This window comes from Babylonia areolata, chromosome 20, assembly GCF_041734735.1.
Source record: "Babylonia areolata isolate BAREFJ2019XMU chromosome 20, ASM4173473v1, whole genome shotgun sequence".
NCBI lineage: Eukaryota > Metazoa > Mollusca > Gastropoda > Neogastropoda > Buccinidae > Babylonia > Babylonia areolata.
In genome coordinates, this window is record NC_134895.1 from 5359213 (window position 1) to 5380383 (window position 21171).

At 42.2% G+C, this 21171-nt stretch overlaps 1 protein-coding gene and 1 long non-coding RNA gene across 3 annotated transcripts in view; both read left to right on the top strand.

Moving 5' to 3' along the window:
• The window catches only part of LOC143294928 (peroxidasin-like), an 85433-nt gene extending 74502 nt beyond the window's left edge, over positions 1-10931 (top strand). For both annotated transcript variants that reach the window (XM_076606444.1, XM_076606445.1), the window contains 5 exons: positions 2785-2902; positions 4382-4590; positions 5814-6181; positions 7765-7890; positions 10755-10931. In XM_076606444.1, coding sequence (XP_076462559.1) covers positions 2785-2902; positions 4382-4590; positions 5814-6181; positions 7765-7890; positions 10755-10847 — 914 coding nt within the window. In that variant the 3' untranslated portion in view covers positions 10848-10931. The remainder of the gene's footprint in view (positions 1-2784; positions 2903-4381; positions 4591-5813; positions 6182-7764; positions 7891-10754) is intronic.
• Positions 10932-11096: 165 nt separating this feature from the next.
• On the top strand, positions 11097-19316 carry LOC143294922 (uncharacterized). Its single transcript, XR_013056972.1, has 2 exons — positions 11097-18018; positions 18061-19316. It is a non-coding gene; the product is annotated as an uncharacterized LOC143294922 (long non-coding RNA).
• Positions 19317-21171: the final 1855 nt, after the last annotated feature.

The window sequence follows — 21171 nt, forward strand, 5'->3', positions numbered from 1 at the left end:
TTCTTCACTGACGACAGTATGACCAGACAGGTGTGTCATCCTTCACTGACCAGAGTATGACCAGACAGGTGTGTCATCCTTCACTGACGACAGTATGACCAGACAGGTGTGTCATCCTTCACTGACCAGAGTATGACCAGACAGGTGTGTCCATCCTTCACTGACGACAGTATGACCAGACAGGTGTGTCATCTTCACTGACGACAGTATGACAGGACAGGTGTGTCATTCTTCACTGACGACAGTATGACCAGACAGGTGTGTCATCTTCACTGACGACAGTATGACCAGACAGGTGTGTCATTCTTCACTGACGACAGTATGACCAGACAGGTGTGTCATTCTTCACTGACGACAGTATGACCAGACAGGTGTGTCATTCTTCACTGACGACAGTATGACCAGACAGGTGTGTCATCCTTCACTGACGACAGTATGACCAGACAGGTGTGTCATCCTTCACTGACGACAGTATGACCAGACAGGTGTGTCATCCTTCACTGACGACAGTATGACAGGACAGGCGTGTCATCCTTCACTGACGACAGTATGACCAGACAGGTGTGTCATTCTTCACTGATGACAGTATGACCAGACAGGTGTGTCATTCTTCACTGACGACAGTATGACCAGACAGGTGTCATTCTTCACTGACCACAGTATGACCAGACAGGTGTATCATCCTTCACTGACGACAGTATGACCAGACAGGTGTCATTCTTCACTGACGACAGTATGACCAGACAGGTGTGTCATTCTTCACTGACGACAGTATGACCAGACAGGTGTGTCATCCTTCACTGACGACAGTATGACCAGACAGGTGTGTCATCCTTCACTGACCACAGTATGACCAGACAGGTGTGTCATTCTTCACTGATGACAGTATGACCAGACAGGTGTGTCATCCTTCACTGACGACAGTATGACCAGACAGGTGTGTCATTCTTCACTGACGACAGTATGACCAGACAGGTGTGTCATTCTTCACTGACCACAGTATGACCAGACAGGTGTGTCATCCTTCACTGACGACAGTATGACCAGACAGGTGTGTCATTCTTCACTGACGACAGTATGACCAGACAGGTGTGTCATCCTTCACTGACGACAGTATGACCAGACAGGTGTGTCATCTTCACTGACGACAGTATGACCAGGACAGGTGTGTCATCCTTCACTGACGACAGTATGACAGGACAGGTGTGTCATCCTTCACTGACGACAGTATGACCAGACAGGTGTGTCATCCTTCACTGACGACAGTATGACCAGACAGGTGTGTCATTCTTCACTGACGACAGTATGACCAGACAGGTGTGTCATCCTTCACTGACCAGAGTATGACCAGACAGGTGTGTCATCTTCACTGACTAGAGTATGACCAGACAGGTGTGTCATCCTTCACTGACGACAGTATGACCAGACAGGTGTGTCATTCTTCACTGACGACAGTATGACCAGACAGGTGTGTCATCCTTCACTGACGACAGTATGACCAGACAGGTGTGTCATCCTTCACTGACGACAGTATGACCAGACAGGTGTGTCATCCTTCACTGACGACAGTATGACCAGACAGGTGTGTCATTCTTCACTGACGACAGTATGACCAGACAGGTGTGTCATCCTTCACTGACGACAGTATGACCAGACAGGTGTGTCATCCTTCACTGACGACAGTATGACAGGACAGGTGTGTCATTCTTCACTGACGACAGTATGACCAGACAGGTGTGTCATTCTTCACTGACGACAGTATGACCAGACAGGTGTGTCATCCTTCACTGACGACAGTATGACCAGACAGGTGTGTCATCCTTCACTGACGACAGTATGACCAGACAGGTGTGTCATTCTTCACTGACGACAGTATGACAGGACAGGTGTGTCATTCTTCACTGACGACAGTATTCATCACCAGCAGCCAAGGGGTTAATTGAAGTGCATTACCCCCCAAAAATGGAGTATGGCTGCCTACATGGCGGGGTAAAAACGGTCATACATGTAAAAGCCCTCTCATGTAGATATGAGTGAACGTAAGAGTTGCAGCCCATGAATGAAAGAAGAAGAAGTGTATTACAGCAAAGAGCACTGAAGAAACTGAGCACAAACGTAAGTGTCAAAGACATGACATGAAATTGACAACAGCTTGGTAGTGTTTCATTCCGGGTTCGAATCACGGTGACGGCGCCTGGTGGGTAAAGGGTGGAGATTTTTACGATCTCCCAGGTCAGCATATGTGCAGACCTGCTAGTGCCTGAACCCCCTTCATGTGTATATGCAAGCAGAAGATCAAATACGCACGTTAAAGATCCTGTAATCCATGTCAGCGTTCGGTGGGTTATGGAAACAAGAACATACCCAGCATGCACACCCCGGAAAATGGAGTATGGCTGCCTACATGGCTGGGTAAAAACGGTCATACACGTAAAAGCCCACTCGTGTGCATACGAGTGAACGCAGAAGAAGAAGAAGAAGGTAGTGTTTCAGACAGAAACAGGAAGGAAAAAATGGAAATCAGCCTGGAGGGAAAAGAGCAAAAGGAGGTGTGCAGGGCCTCCAGCAGTGTGTGGCCTTGTGGAGCCTGACATTGATAACAAGGTGACGCCATTGAAACAGAACAGAAGACGGAACAGCAAAACAAAGACAAACCAACCACTTACAAAACAACACACACACACAAGGATGCTGATGTGTTCCCCCCCCCCCCAAATACCTACATGTGTGCTGGTGGTATACACAAGATCTTCCATTCGTTCACCCTCTCCTTTCTATCCACAGACAACATCGACCTCTTTATCGGCGGTATGAGCGAGACGCCCATGGAGGGAGCGAAGGTGGGACCGACCTTCCTATGCATCATCTCTGGGCAGTTCCAGCGCACCAGGGACGGAGACAGGTCAGTAGTTCCTGCTGGGAGACATTGATGTGGAAATAAGTGTCATGTTTTTACATTTAAAAAAAAAAAAAAAAAAAAAAAAAAAATCATACATTTAGTTTAAGACATCATTCTAGATCAAAAACAATAACACAGGCAATGTGAAAAAAAAAGAGTCATTGCATTGACTTACAAATCCACTCCACAGATTATGAAGTGGGTGATCAAAATGAGGAGATGAAAAAGCCAAGGACTGGTTTGGTTTTGGTGTGTAGCGCACACCCCCTCCCAACGCTAAAACCTCTCCCTGTTTATAAAGCTCAGGTTAAAGGGAGGTAATAACATTCTTAGAAGATGCAGATAAGTTTCTTTCCACACACACACATGTGCACGTGCACACACACACACACACACACACACACACATGGACATACACATACGCACACATACACACACAAAAAACAACAAATAAAAAACAGCACACACACACACACACACACACACACATGGACATACACATACACACACAAAAAACAACAATAAAAAAACAGCACACACACACACACACACACACATGGACATACACATACACACACAAAAAACAACAATAAAAAAACAGCACACACACACACACACACACGCATGGACATACACATACGCACACATACACACACAAAAAACAACAAATAAAAAACAGCACACACACACACACACACACACACACACACACACACACGCATGGACATACACATACGCACACATACACGCACAAAAAACAACAATAAAAAACAGCACACACACACACTCTATATAACAACATATTGTGCATGTAGTTTCAGTTTCCAGGAGGCATCTAAGCGTGCAGACTAATCCATATATGCCACATGACCCCACCGCACACACCTTTTATGAATTGCCGTACCAGTTGTGGTAAGGGAAGAAACAGTAACAGTTACTTTCCACAGTTACCTCCCATAAACTGATAGACACACACACACACACACACACACAGAGAAACATACCTGCGCAGGCACACACACACACACTCTCTCTGTCTCTCTGTCTCTCTCTCTCCACATTGTAGCAACATGCTCTCCCCCAGGGATTGCAACAAAAACACCAAAAAAAAAAAAGAAAAAAAAAATTCATACAGATAAATCTGTAACAAACAAAAATAAACAATACAGCACAGCACATGTGGTTCGTCCATCGGGATCGACGAGGACCATCTAGTCATCCTGGGGGTGGGTGGGTTGGGCTCTGTGGGTGCACAGATGACTGGTCAGGCCAATCCGTGCCCGGAAGGTTCTGACACAGTGTGGACAGGGGATGGTGGTGCCTGTCGGGGACTTGCTGGCACTGCTTTTCCTGGCCTGTCTGCGTTGCTCTGCTGCAGCGATTCTGTTGGCCTCACAGGATTTGGCGCCTTTGTGGACAGCACAACACAACACAACACAACACAACACAACGACGACCAATGACAGTCCCATCCTGTTGCAGGTTTTACTACGAAAACCCCGGCGCGTTCAGTGCGGAGCAGCTGATCGAGATCAAGCGAGTGTCTCTGGCCCAGGTGATCTGTCAGAGCTCTGACAACATCGGCAAGGTGCAGGAGGATGTCTTTCTCCGTGTGGACGATGACGACGACTACATCGACTGCAGCAACATTCCACGACTGGACCTCCGCATGTGGAGCGACTGCTGTGAAGGTGAGGGACAGGGAGCTTCTTCTTCTTCTTCTTCTTCTGCGTTCACTCGTATGCACACGAGTGGGCTTTTACGTGTATGACCGTTTTTACCCCGCCATGTAGGCAGCCATACTTCGTTTTCGGGGGTGTGCATGCTGGGTATGTTCTTGTTTCCATTACCCACCAAACGCTGACATGGATTACAGGATCTTTAACGTGCGTATTTGATCTTCTGATTGCATATACACACGAAGGGGGTTCAGGCACTAGCAGGTCTACACATATGTTGACCTGGGAGATCGTAAAAATCTCCACCCTTTACCCACCAGGCGCCGTCACCGTGATTCGAACCCGGGACCCTCAGATTGACAGTCCAACGCTTTAACCACTTGGCTATTGCGCCCTGTCAGGGACAGGGAGCAGAGTGCAGCAGTGGCTCAGTGGTCATGTGTGTGACTAGGCAGTGAAAGCCCATGGGTTCCAGTCTTATATATGGCCAGGATTTTTTTTTTCTCTCCCCTCTCTACTAGAGCTTGAGTGGTGGTCTGGATGCTAGTCATTCGGATGAGATGATGAAGTGAGGTCCGACGTCCTGCAGGCACTAGAACCCACAGCAACAAAAAGAGTTGTCCCTGGCAACAAAGAAGAAACTTAGCCGTATGAAGTGCACAGGAACAGGAGTCATAATGGCTGCCAGAAAAAGAGGGCGCTAGTCAGGGGGGCAAAGGGGAGGTTACCTACTTCCGGGAGGTTATTGGCCGTAGCTACTTCCGTTTTCTACGCATAGGCGGACAGTAGTTTGCACAGGACAGGAATGTCAGACCCTGCCGGAGTCTGCACTAGTGGGTCACGGCAAGTATGTTACTTAAACGTAATTTTAGATAGAAAATTTCCTTTAATGGTTAAACAAAGAGAGAGAGACAATAGGGTGGAGCTGACAGCGGCCCAAATTTGATACAATGCAGTGTCACCCATACCTTCCTTTCTTCTCCCTGCTAGTTTATTTGTATGCTTTATTATCAAAGTGATTTTTTCTACACAATTTGCCTCATCAACCCCTTCGTTATCGAGGTTTGTTATGTGCATTAAGTACACTCTACACACAGGTCCTCAGTTTATTGTTTCATCACCACGCTCCTGCCCCTCCCCCACCCCCTTGCCTCCCTAACCCCCCACACCCCCCAAAAAAAGTAAAATGAAAATAAAGAAGGGAGATAATTCATGAGAACGTGTCCAAATTCCAGACTGTCGTCGTCGTGGAAGCTTCAACTCCTTCACCAGCCATTTCCGCGGCCGTCGCTCAGTGGACCAGAGCTACCCTGAGGATCGACCCATTGACCCCCGACTGGAGGACCGACGTGACTGGCCGGGGCTGGATGTGACAGAGGAAATGTACAACGACGGCCAGGAAACAGCCAGCAGGAACGTCACCTACAACCCCGCACACGACAGAGGTGCGGAGAAGCAGCAGGAGAGGGGAGGGGAGGTGGAGAAGGAGGAGGAGGAGGAGAAGTGCATGAAGGAAGATGTAGACATCATGGACGTGCGGATCGAAGGCATGGAGGCGGCCATGATGGAAATGAACCACCATCTGGAGCTGATGCAGAAAAAGGTATGGTGTGTCTTTAGTGCCGAGGGTTTTGGGGGTTGTTTTTGGTTGGTTTGTTTTTTGGGTTTTTTTTTCTTTTCGTTGTTGTAGAAAGAAAAGAAGAAATTTGCTGTACAAAGACGTGTCTGCAAAGGGGACAGTGTAGATCGATGAACTGATTGATTGTCACTGAGCTGACAATTTATTTATTTATTTATTTATTTATTTTATTTTATTTATTTATTTATTTATTTTACGCTTATAGTTGACTTCATCAAGTTTTTTTGTTTGTTTTTTTATTAGTAGTAGTTCTGTTTTTTATGTATTTACCTTTTTTTTTTCTCAAGGCCTGACTAAGCGTGTTGGGTTACGCTGCTGGTCAGGCATCTGCTTGGCAGATGTGGTGTAGCGTATATGGATTTGTCCGAACGCAGTAAGGCCTCATTGAGCTACTGAAACTGAAACTGATGTAGTAAAAGGTACGGTGTGTCTTTCATGCTAACGGTTTGATGCTGTTTGGGGGGATTTTTTGTTTGCTTTTTTTTCTCAGATTTTTTTTATGCAGAAAAAGGTATGTCATGTCTTTCATGCCAATGGTTTGGTTGTTGCTTTTGGTGGTGGTTTTTTTGTTTGTATTTTTTAAAGTTTTGTTTTTTTGAAATTCAGAAAAAAAAACCATGCCATGTCATTCATGCATGGAAAAATCTTGGAGGGTTTGTTTTCTTTTCTTCAGAATATTTTTTATTTAGAAAAAGGTATGTTATGTCTTTCTTATTATGGATTTTTTGTCTAAGATTTTTTATGCAGAAAAAAGTACATAATGTCTATTATGCAGGAAAGAATCTTAGTTTTTTTTCCTTCAGATTTTTATGCTGATAAGGTATGTTTTATCTTTCTTGCATAGAAGATGATTGGGGTTTTTTTCACAATAAAGCAGTATACTCATTTTTATTTTATTTTTCATGCAGGGAATAATCTTTTTTTTATGTAAGCATACTTAGTATATAATTGACTGTTGATGATCTCATTATTTGATGCAATCACAAATTGATGAGTCTGTTAGGATATTGAATACAGGAGTGTGGTGGGGTGGGGGATATGGTTTTGGGGAGGAGGAGGGGTGTGTGGGAAGGCAGTTGTGCTCATCCCCGTTTCGTTTTAACAAAAGATATGTTTGACAGCGCCCACGCACATAGCTGCCATGCGTTACACAGTCATGGGTTACTGTGTTATCTTCATGTTTTACATTTATTTGCTTATTTATCATCATTGTTGTCTTATTTATTTTTATTTTTATTTTTTTAATTTTATTTTATTATTACTACTACCTTTTTTATATTATAATTATTATTTATTTATTTATTTATTTATGTAAGCTTATCTATTATTTATTCACATTTTTTTTCTTTTTTTTTCTCAAGGCCTGACTAAGCGCTTTGGGTTACGCTGCTGGTCAGGCATCTGCTTGGCAGATGTGGTGTAGCGTATATGGATTTGTCCGAATGCAGTGAACTACTGAAACTGAAAATGAACTGTGTTATCAGAGTGATGGACTTTGAGGAGAGAAATCTCTGGACTTACACTATACAACTTTGTGTGTTGACCAGGTCCGATTCCTGCAGAAAAAGTTAAAAGGAAGGGGCAGACAGCGACACTGCCAAGATGTCTCTGGGAGGCTGCGACGCCATGGACACCGCTGGTCCCAAGATGTGTGCACGTCCTGTATATGTAAGGTAGGTACGGTACCTGTGCATAGTCTGTGTATGTAAGGTAGGTGTGGTACCTGTGTACATATCGTATTTGTAAGGTAGGTATGGTGCCTGTGTATATTCTGTGTATGTAAGGTAGGTATGGTGCCTGTGTATAATCTGTGTATGTAAGGTAGGTATGGTGCCTTTGTATATTCTGTGTATGTAAGGTAGGTGTGGTACCTGTGTACAGATCGTATTTGTAAGGTAGGTATGGTACCTGTGCACTGTCTGTGTATGTAAGGTAGGTATGGTACCTGTGCACTGTCTTTGTAAGGTAGATATGGTACCTGTGCATATCCTATATATGTAAGGTAATTATGGCAACTGTACAAGGTGACTATTGGTACTGAAGGTGAACAGAAACCTTTGGAGGTTTAACAACAGTGACACAGAATACTGATGTTGTTTCCACAGTGACACACAATAGTGATGTTGTTTCCACAGTGACGCACAGTACTGATATCATCACCACAGTGACACACAGTACTGATATCATCACCACAGTCACGCACAGTATTGATATCATCACCACAGTGATGCACAGTATTGATATCATCACCATAGTGACACACAGTATTGATACTATCACCACAGTGACACACAGTATTGATATCATCACCACAGTGACGCACAGTATTGATATCATCACCACAGTGACACACAGTATTGATATCATCACCACAGTGATGCACAGTATTGATATCATCACCACAGTGACGCACAGTATTGATATCATCACCACAGTGACACACAGTATTGATATCATCACCACAGTGACGCACAGTATTGATACTATTCCCACAGTGACACACAGTACTGATATCATCACCACAGTGACGCATAGTACTGATATCATCACCACAGTGACGCACAGTATTGATATCATCACCACAGTGACGCACAGTACTGATATCATCACCACAGTGATGCACAGTACTGATATCATCACCACAGTGATGCACAGTACTGATATCATCACCATAGTGATGCACAGTATTGATACTATTCCCACAGTGATGCACAGAATTGATATCATCACCACAGTGACGCACAGTATTGATATCACCACCACAGTGACGCACAGTATTGATACTATCACCACAGTGATGCACAGTATTGATATCATCACCACAGTGATGCACAGTATTGATATCATCACCACAGTGACACACAGTATTGATATCATCACCATAGTGACACACAGTACTGATATCATCACCACAGTGACGCACAGTATTGATATCATCACCACAGTGATGCACAGTATTGATATCATCACCACAGTGACACACAGTACTGATATCATCACCACAGTGACGTACAGTACTGATATCATCACCACAGTGATGCACAGTATTGATATCATCACCACAGTGACGCACAGTATTGATATCATCACCATAGTGACGCACAGCATTGATATCATCACCATAGTGACGCACAGTATTGATATCACCACAGTGATACACAGTACTGATATCATCACCACACTGGCACACAGTATTGATATCAATTCCATAGTGATGCACAGTACTGATATCATCACCACAGTGACGCACAGTATTGATATCATCACCACAGTGACGCACAGTATTGATATCATCACCACAGTGATGCACAGTACTGATATCATCACCACAGTGACGCACAGTATTGATATCATCACCATAGTGACGCACAGTATTGATATCATCACCATAGTGACACACAGTATTGATATCATCACCATAGTGACGCACAGTATTGATATCATCACCACAGTGATGCACAGTATTGATATCACCACCACAGTAACACATAGTACTGATATCACCACAGTGACGCACAGTATTGATGTCATCACCATAGTGATGCACAGTACTGATATCATCACCACAGTGACACATAGTACTGATATCATCACCACAGTGATGCACAGTACTGATATCATCACCACAGTGACACACAGTACTGAAATCACCACAGTGACGCACAGTATTGATATCATCACGACAGTGACACATAGTACTGATATCATCACCACAGTGACGCACAGTACTGATATCATCACCACAGTGACGCACAGTACTGATATCATCACCACAATGACACACAGTACTGATATCACCACAGTGACGCACAGTATTGATGTCATCACCATAGTGACGCACAGTATTGATGTCATCACCATAGTGATGCACAGTACTGATATCATCACCACAGTGACACACAGTACTGATATCATCACCACAGTGACACACAGTATTGATATCATCACCATAGTGACGAACAGTATTGATACTATTCTCACAGTGACACACAGTACTGATATCACCACAGTGACGCACAGTATTGATATCATCACCACAGTGACACATAGTACTGATATCATCACCACAGTGACGCACAGTACTGATATCATCACCACAGTGACGCACAGTACTGATATCATCACCACAGTGACGCACAGTATTGATGTCATCACCATAGTGACACACAGTATTGATATCATCACCACAGTGACGCATAGTACTGATATCATCACCACAGTGACGCACAGTACTGATATCATCACCACAGTGACACACAGTACTGATATCATCACCACAGTGACACATAGTACTGATATCATCACCACAGTGACGCATTGTACTGATACATGATTGGTGTAGAAAAAATCCGCTTCGATATGAAAAACAAATAAAACTGCACGCAGGAAAAAATACAAAAAAAATGGGTGGTGCTGTAGTATAGCGACGCGCTCTCCCTGGGGAGAGCAGCCCGAATTTCACACAGAGAAATCTGTTGTGATGAAAAGAAAAATACAAATACAAATACAAATACACCACCCCTCCCTGTGTTTGCAGAAGGGCCAGGTGGAGTGCACGGCCACGCCCTGTCCGGCAAGCAGCTGTCCGGACCCAGTGTTGATCCCGGGACAGTGCTGCCCCAAGTGCTGACTCCTCACGCCCAGAGGATGAGCCAGCAGGTCCTTCCATCATCACGTTTGTGATGGCGGCCCTCACATTCTCTCCATCTCACCAGTTTTGTGGGGGTCGGGGGAGGCGGGGGGGTGGGGGGGGGGAAGATAAACAGATGTCCATCCAGCTGAAGTGTTGGGACACGCAGTCACTGTGGAAGTGTGGAGTCTTCCTCCCTGTTTTTTTTTTTTTTTTTTTTTGGGGGGGGGGGGGGGGGGGGATTATTGTTTTTTTCCAGTCATTCTGATCCTAGTGAGCACGGCATGTGCAGAGCTGTGCATGGGTCAACAGTTGATCTTTCTTCTTTGTTTGTTTAGCAGAAAATTAGTTCTTATTTGTGACAGAGATTTTGTTGTTGTTTTTTTTTACAACAAATTTTCCTGATTCAAATTGGCTTTCAGTTATCTTGATGAGGGAGAACAGGAGGCATTCATGAAAGCACTTTCTGTCCACAAGGATTTTTTTTTTTTCATGACAGGAGGGTTGATTGCTAGTGTTTGTTTTTCCACCAACAGTTTGTTGCTTAGTTCACTGACTGACAACAGTAGGGGAGGAATACAAGCACAGATAAAAATATCTTTTCTTTTGTCAGTTTGTCATTTGTAAGGATGCTTAAAGAATGTCAGGGATAAATGTATTCTGTTTTCAGACTGAGCTTGTAGACGTTAAAGATGAAAATAAATTTTGGCTATCAGTTTCTATTATTGATCCTTAAGTCGGCATGAACATTTGGATTATGATGCAAAGTCAATGATAAATTGTATTTTTAAATGATGAGATCAGTACATTTTTGTCTGGGCTGAACTTTTGGAAATGATAAAAATCTGTGATAGATTTTTTAGTATAAGATCAAATTAAGGTTTTGCATGGGCAGAAGCTGTAAATGTTGATGAATTCAGTTATAGTATTCAGTGTCAGCGTCTGATTATGGTAGGTTATTACTTTTGAATTTTAAAGTCTGAGTAATCTCTTGCTCAAAGTTTACAGCCTATTTATTTTCTGCCCAAGACAAAACCAGACACACGGTTACATCTGCTCCAAGTTGAACAACACATTGTTCAGCTACTGTTAGGAATTGCAGTTGTGGATGGTGCTGTTATTCTGCCAAGTGTGACTTTCCGTCAGTGTTTGGTTTTGAAGTTACGTTTAGAAATGTCACAGCTGCCCCCATTTTTGTTGTTGCTGAAGCTGTCTTATTTTTAGAATCAGAAATTACATATGAATCAAATTACAGATGAAATAAGAGATGATGAAGATGATATGTTGGGTGGTGCTGAAGCAAACATGGCGATTTGAAAAAAACAACATGATGCTGAGATGCTGTGCACTTCACGTTTTATGCACAGCGGTGTATTGGAGGTATGGGCGAATAACATGCACTCAGATTGGCTGTTTCCTTTTTTCTCTTGTTCTGCTGCTTCCTTTGAAATATCTTGTACCTGGGCTTATCACTGTTTGTTTTCTCCCTGATCATAGTAACAGACTTTTCACACATTCTCAATTGAACTTTGAATGAAACTCTGCCATTTAATGCAGTTCTCTCTCTATTTTTATTTTATTTTTCTAATATATATTGTACCTGAACTTTTGTCAGAGCATACTGAACCCAGTTTGAGTGCCAGTACTTCATAACGACTCTGGTTTTACAGGGTGGCCAATTGTTTTCAGGAACAAGGAGCAATATGCCAAAACACAACCGTTTTAAAACACCTGTACTGTTGTCAGAATGTATGTATACAACAAGTGAGTGTCTGTATATCAATATATGCTGTGTCAGGAAAAACAGCAAGTGAACAGAGTGAAGAGATTTATTGCGGGGAATTTGTTGTCATACAGTTTCCATGGCCTGTAAACTCATGAGTAAGTACTGTGCAGGTATTTTGTAAAAATGGCACTGTAAATATGCTAAGTCTTTTTCCGTTAGGCCGCAAAAGCATTGTGAGACAGGATAATTGACTCACAAAATTTAACATGAAATGCAAAAATACCAACACTGCCAATGGTTATAGATCTCTTGCTTTGGCTAAACCTTTCATGATTTTTTTTTTCCTTTTCACTATTTTATCAGTGTCCTGTGGGTTTACTTTTGTTGTTTGGTTTCATTTGGATACCTGAGGTGTGTGTGTGTGTGTGTGTGTGTGTGTGTGTGTGTGTGTGTGTGAAAGAGAGAGAGAGAGAGAGAATAAGTCATGCCAGATTTTTTTTTTCTTTTTCCATTGCTCATGTCACACTGTTGCAATATCCAAAGGTGACACTGAGGCATTATAATTCACAGCTCTGCATTCAGGCTGTGAATCAAGTTGAACTTGGAAAATACAGGTTGAGCTTTTTACAGAGGCATAAACATGGCAAAGTGCCAGTTCAGTTAGTTTACTGGTCCTGTTCTACCTCTGAAAATCAGTATTGACCTCCTTGATTCCGGCAATGTCAGGAAAGTAGATTGTTTTAGGGTAGATTTTCTTTCAGTGACACATTCGTGCGTTCAGTGCAACAGAGGTTATTTCCCTTCTGCAAGAATTCTGTATCTCCATGACTTCTGCTCTGTACAAGTTTGCTTGGTCTTTTATTCTTTTTCCTTTTTTTTTCACGAATTTAGAATGATTCTGTGCTTTATGATATAGGTTGTAGTACATTTTTCACCGAAAGAATGCATTACATTTGTTTTTACAGAAATATTTTTAAAAATTAAGAATTATGTATTTGATGTTTGACCAGTTGATTCATTATTTTGTGCAAATCTAGTATCTTACGAAATAAGGAGTAATGGGGTAAAAACAACAACAACAACAACAACAAACATCAAACAAATACACAGCTCTGGTTGGGAATATTGTTTAAGTGAAGTTTATTTTTTAAAAAATGTGATCAGAGCACTGAAATAAAAGTTTCCATGAATGGACTGCATTGTGCAAAGTGCAAAAGTGAACATGTTGTGCAGTGAAGGCCAATCCTTTACAACTTTTCCAATAATCATGGTTGGGTTTAAGTCACATACGCTTATTACACACAGTTCTGCGGTCCTTTTGCAGTGCTGATTTAATCGCAGCATGATTTAATTTCTGAAACAGTTTGCACCTTGAGTGCCAGCCATTTGTATGGATCATTGCTAATCAGTGAAAAAGAAAAACTTGATTTTAACTTCTTCTCTGTGAATTTACCCTTATAAATATGTACCTGTTTTAGGGTTGTTATTGTTGTTGTTTTTTTAAATAAGAATAACTATTTTCCTTAAATGATATACTTTATGGGGGACAAATTTCATATTTTGGAGCATAAGTGTATTATGTATGGACTCCATAATTTCTTTTCCATTTGCTTTCATGTTTTTATTGTTTATAGTTAGTACTAACTCTCCAAAGTATTATTTTGTAGAGCCCAGTATAAGATGAACATGCTATGCTGTGGTTGATATGACAACACATGGTTCTGGAAACTAACTGTTGTATGCAGTATGTTTCATGATACAGTTGCACTGTGAGCTGCAATAGAAGAATGTGATGCATAATGCTGTATTATACAAACTGCACATCACGTACTGCCTTGTCTCGTGTGATTGTTCTCGCTGTGTCTTTTTGCGATGAAAAGTTCTGGGAGTGTAAATGATGACTTCGCCGATGATGTGTGAAATAAATTGTTCTCCTGATGTGAAGTACCTTCACAAATGTAGTCTCCTTTTGTAACAAGTTGTAATTTCTTTGTTTGTTGTTTTTGTTGTTGTTTTAATGTGTAAATGTATTGTGTGTATAGCTGATTTAGATTTATTCTGTGCTTACAGTCCAGGTAAGTGACGTCAATGACTGTGTATTTCTCTGCGCTGTCACTCATTAACAAAGCAATGTAATAAAACCCAAATGCCTCACTGTGCCTGCAGACTGTAAAAGAGTATACTTGCCAACAGTGTGTTTAGTAAATGATACCTTGCAATGCATGTCAGTGTTCTGTGGTATTTCAGGAATGCTTTCCTGTTGGAATACTGTTTTTAAAAGAAAAGTAATAATAATTTGCACTTTGTTTTTCTTTTCTTTTTGTCTGCTGTAAATAGACCCGCAGTGATAGCAACAGTGTGCCTATCATTTATGATTGTGTTTTTTGAACAGTGATGTGTTCTGTCTGTTTTGTTGTCTGTACACTACTGTATTTTCATTTATTCGCTTTTTTTAAATTTTTTTTTTTTTTATTCATACTTGAGACAGAGTAATACCTTCTGGGATGTTTACAATGTTGTCTTAGCAATTTCAGTTTTATCTTGACATGATACAACTGGCAAACAGTGAGTTATAAAGTGGAATGAGGCCATTGGGAAATTAGGTGCGGCCAGTGTGTGGTGTTCATGTGTCGGTCAGGTGTCTGCTCCATTCTTCTCACTTTTTTTTTTTTTTTTTTTTTTTTAAACTCACTCAGTACGGCCAGTCCTCTCTTCTCCTCTACACAGACCCCTCAGATGTTCAGTGGGTGTCTGAATGACCCAACCTTTAGCTTCCGTCATCAGAATTGTGGTATTCTTTGTCAACATTCACGTCTTCAGTATAAGAGCCTTACACTTGCAATATTTTGATGATGGTAATTGGGGTGAAACGCTGTTAACATCGTCTCTTTTGCCGTTCGTATGGAGAGAGTTAACGCAGGTGTGGTGCAGTGTACATGGATCAGCCCTCACACTTTGACACCTTCAGACTGAAACACCAGCCACAAAGGGATATACACAGAAATGTCATGGAAACCAGCTGTTCTTCCTGTGCCTCCTGTCGCTGTTGGGGGCACTGTGCAGCCTGACAAGCTGTTTTACAAACCATGATAATGGTTTTTGTGCAGTCTGACGGAATGTTTTACAAACCATGATAATGGTTTTTGTGCAGTCTGACAGATTGTTTTACAAACCATGATAATGGTTTTTGTGCAGTCTGACAGGCTGTTTTACAAACCATGATAATGGTTTTTGTGCAGTCTGACAGATTGTTTTACAAACCATGATAATGGTTTTTGTGCAGTCTGACAGATTGTTTTACAAACCATGATAATGGTTTTTGTGCAGTCTGACAGATTGTTTTACAAACCATGATAATGGTTTTTGAATTACTTGAAAAGTAGAGGAGCAAGCTTTGGAAGTGCTTCAACAGATTACTGACACTGGTCAGTATTAGCTGCCTGGCATGCAAAGTACAACCACAACAAAACAGAAGAATGTAAAGAAATAGCGCTAGTGATAAATAAACAGCTCCACATAGATGTTGCACTTTAAAATTTGAGGTGGGTAATTTTCACTCCTCAGTTGAATAATAATAATAATAATAAAAAAAAAAGTGAAACTGGGCTAGAAAAAAAAGGAAGAAAAAGAGTAGGTACAATCCTGAAAGTGAAAGGTTTTAAAGGAAATCCACCCCACCCCTCAAATTGTGCTTTTTTTTTTTTTTTTTTTTTTTTTTTTTTTTTTGGTTTTATTTTTTTGTCTTTTTTTATTTTAAAGAAATTGCACCCGTCCATCCCCCCACCCCACCCTGCATACCCCCATTTGACACCCATCTTACCCCACCCTGTATACCCCCAATTGACACCCATCTTACTCACCCCACCCTGCATACCCCCAATTGACACCCATCTACCCCACCCCACCCTGCATACCCCCAATTGACACCCATCTTACTCACCCCACCCTGCATACCCCCAATTCACACCCATCTTACTCACCCCACCCTGCATACCCCCAATTGACACCCATCTTACTCACCCCACCCTGTATACCCCCAATTCACACCCATCTTCCCCACCCACACTTACAGTAAGCTTTGTTTATGTTTTTGAAAAGGAAGATATTTTTTCCTAAAAATTGCGTTGAATAGACACTGACTGCGACATGCTAGTTGTGCTGAAGACTTGTGGTTTGTCTGTACTGTTTGAACAAGGGCTGGATGCCTGGCCTGCACTCCTAGAACTGTACATGGCGTGAGTGACAGTGACATGTTTTTTGTTGTGATGTGGCTTTCTGAATGGGGACGCAGCAGGGTAAGGCGCTGAGGGTGACTTTCTTTGGCAGGAGTCCTGGTTATTGGTAGCAGTGTGCGTTATGTCACTGGGAAAGGCACTTTCAGATTTCCCTTACTCCACCCACATTTGAATAAGTACCTGGCTTGGGTTGGGGAAAGTTAAAATGATGGAAGGAGAGTTTTGGTTTGGGGCCTGCCTTCCTGTGCTGAGCCCTTGACACAGTGGACATGAATTCACTGCCCCTACATATAGAGTTAATTGCCAAAACGCTGGCGCATTATAGAGCCAGAATTAGTGGGTTCTTTTGTAAAAAGATAGGTTGCTGAACAACTGTGTGTTTCATTTTTAGGAAAATGAAATACACTTAGTTCACCATGGAAACATTGTTCTGATGACATCATTATTATATAATGATGCAAAACTTTTTGTCTCTTTCTGTTTTACTTTCTGCAACACATTATGTCACTAACAGATTATTTCAGTAACATGTCATGACATCATCATAACCACAAGCTGTGTACTGCTGATTTTTTCTCTAACTGTGTGCAAATCATAGTAGCCTTCAAAAACATTTTAAAAAAATAAATAAGGCACTATATTAAACCAAACTGTTGTATTTCAAGGTTATTATCTTGAATTATTATATATCATATATAATTATATGATTTTATGTAGTATTCTTGAAAAATTTCATAAGCTGGAATCGTTGTACCAATGGATTTTTTTATATTGTTAAATTGGAATTGACTTTTCATACAAGTTGGACAATACTGGCAGGTTCTGGAATCACAAGAAATGGTGGTGTCGTGTCCAGCAAGAACGGTTCACTGCAAGTCGCTTTGTCTTGGCCACAAGGCTCCCAGCTAAAGCCTTGCTCTGATCTGTTGCCAGACTTCTCTTTCTGCACTGGTGCCGCACTTCACTTGTTGACTTGCTTGTGCAAGTGATTATTTACCTGCATGACCATTTCTCCAGCCGGACAGTCAGGCAGTGTGTTATATGTTTGGAGGGAGGTGCACAGACTTGGTATGTCAACAATTTCCATGTCCACTGCATGGTAACAGTTTCAGGATCTTCAACATGCATGTTTTGATCATCCGCATGCACATGTCTACATTTAGATACCAGAGATAGAGGCTGTGGCAGGCCTATAGAGGCTGTGTGGCAGGTCGGTAGAGGCTGTGTGGCAGGTCGGTAGAGGCTGTGGCAGGTCGGTAGAGGCTGTGGCAGGTCGGCTTTTGCTGACTACTATCAAGGTTGAAAAGCCAGGCAGTGCTGATATGGAAATGATGGACATCGGCCTGTGGAATAGATTCCATCGTTCGAAGCACATTGCCACCAGGCTTGTCACTTCTAACTAATCTCACTTTGCAGAAACTGAAGGCACTTGTGTGGGAACAAGTTAAACATCCAGTCAGATCGCCTGTGCGGGTGTTGTAAACATACAGTCAGATCGCCAGTGCGGGTGTTGTAAACATACAGTCAGATCGCCAGTGCGGGTGTTGTAAACATACAGTCAGATCGCCAGTGCGGGTGTTGTAAACATAGTCAGATCGCCAGTGCGGGTGTTGTAAACATACAGTCAGATCGCCAGTGCGGGTGTTGTAAACATACAGTCAGATCACCAGAGCGGGTGTTGTAAACATACAGATCGCCAGTGTGGGTGTTGTAAACATACAGTCAGATCGCCTGTGCGGGTGTTGTAAACATACAGTCAGATCACCTGTGCGGGTGTTGTAAACATACAGTCAGATCGCCTGTGCGGGTGTTGTAAACATACAGTCAGATCACCTGTGCGGGTGTTGTAAACATACAGTCAGATCGCCAGAGCGGGTGTTGTAAACATACAGTCAGATCGCCAGTGCGGGTGTTGTAAACATACAGTCAGATCGCCAGTGCGGGTGTTGTAAACATACAGTCAGATCACCAGTGCGGGTGTTGTAATCTCAATCTCACCTTCTGCAGTTTCAAGGTCATATTACATGTAGTGTTTGCGCGAGCGTTTTTGTTTTCAAATGTATGCCAAAAGACGGTACATTTTTCTTTTGTGTGTGTGTGTATCTGTGTGTGTGTGTGTGATGTTGACTTTTTGTACATTTTGTATAATAGTAGTACAAGTAATGCGTTTTAGCTAAACGCTTATCTTTATGAGTTTTCATACATTTTGTATGATAGTAGAATAAGCAATGTATTTTAGCTAAACATATTTCTATACGTATGTGATTGTTGACTTTTGACTCTTTATATGTTCTGTTAATAACTAAAAAATAATGTATTTTACTTAAAAATCTGATACATGTGTGTATGTTACATTTGTATGTATTAAAGATGTACATTATAGATCTATTCTACGTATCTATTATTACCAAAATGAACTTACTTGGTCGTACTCTGTACAAGGTATACAGATCTGAAATACTCTTGCTTGATTTAAAGATCAGTTTAGATTAAAACTTTCAAAGCAGATCTGAATGACTTTGTGTGTTGTTTGGTGCTTTCAAAGAAAGACCTCTGTCCTGCTTCTGACCCTCTGAGTACATGGTCTTCACATGCACGTAAGTGTGCGCACACACACACACTCACTCACTCACACATACTCATTCACACACACACACACACACACTCACTCACACACACACATTCATTCACACACACACGCACTCACTCACACACACACACACACACACTCAATCAAACGCATTCCATTCACTCACACACACACACACACACACACACAGAGGCACATACACACTGACCACAAACAAAAAACCTAACAAGGCGCACACACACACACACACACACACACCCCTTCAGATTCTTCGTTCGTGGTCTGCAACTCCCACATTCACTCATTAGTATACGAGTGAGCTTTTACGTATATGACCGTTTTTACCCCGCCATGTAGGCAGCCATACTCTGTTTTCGGGTGTGTGCATGCTGGGTATGTTCTTATTTTCATAACCCACCGACCGCTGACATGGATTACAGGATCTTTAACGTGCATATTTGGTCTTCTGCTTGCATATACACACAAAGGGGGTTCAGGCACAAGTAGGTCTGCACATATGTTGACCTGGGAGATCGGAAAAATCTCCACCCTTTACCCACCAGGCGCCGTTACCAAGATTCGAACCTGGGACCCTCAGATTGAAAGTCCAACGCTTTAACCACTCAGCTATTGCGCACGTCATGCAGACTGATAAATTTGCTTCTTTAACTTTTGCTGGTTGAATGTGTGTGCACATGTGGGTGTGTTTGTTTTCATGAGCACATTCTTGTTTGTATAGGTACTTATGTATGTGTCATTTAAAAAAATAAATTTATAATGACATAAAATTATCATTATTGTTGTTGTTATTGACGGGCACAATAGCCGAGTGGTTAAAGCGTTGGACTTTCAATCTGAGGGACCTGGGTTTGAATCACGGTGACGGCGCCTGGTGGGTAAAGGGTGGAGATTTTTCCGATCTCCTAGGTCAACATATGTGCAGACCTGCCAGTGCCTGAACCCCCTTCGTGTGTAAACGCATGCAGAAGATCAAATACGCACGTTAAAGATCCTGTAATCCATGTCAGCGTTCGGTGGGTTATGGAAGCAAGAACATACTCAGCATGCACACCCCCGAAAGCGGAGTATGACTGCCTACATGGCGGGGTAAAAACGGTCATGCACATAAAAGCCCACTCGTGTACGTCCGAGTGAATGTGGGAGTTGCAGCCCACGAACGCAGAAGAAGAAGAAGAAGAAGAAGAAGAAGAAGTTGTTATTATTATTATTATTATGACACAGAAAGCCAACAGTCAGGGCCAGCTACGTGACATGGACATACAGATGCTTTTCTGCGTGAACCCAAAAAGGGATGCATTGTTTATTAGAAGACAGTAATAAGTACATACATGCATGTATGTGTAAGCACAGATATATACACTTTTGAAAACAGTGATCACCTGCAATTTATTCTATTCCATTTCAGGCAGTTCCAACACTGATCTGGCAAGTCCTCCAGCACAGGTGTGGCATGTCAGATGGGTCGCTATGAATAATGTTCCAGTCCTCCAGCACAGGTGTGGCGTGTCAGATGGGTCACTATGAATAATGTTCCAGTCCTCCAGCACAGGTGTGGCGTGTCAGATGGGTCACTATGAATAATGTTCCAGTCCTCCAGCACAGGTGTGGCATGTCAGATGGGTCACTATGAATAATGTTCCAGTCCTCCAGCACAGGTGTGGCGTGTCAGATGGGTCACTATGAATAATGTTCCAGTCCTCCAGCACAGGTGTGGCATGTCAGATGGGTCACTATGAATAATGTTCCAGTCCT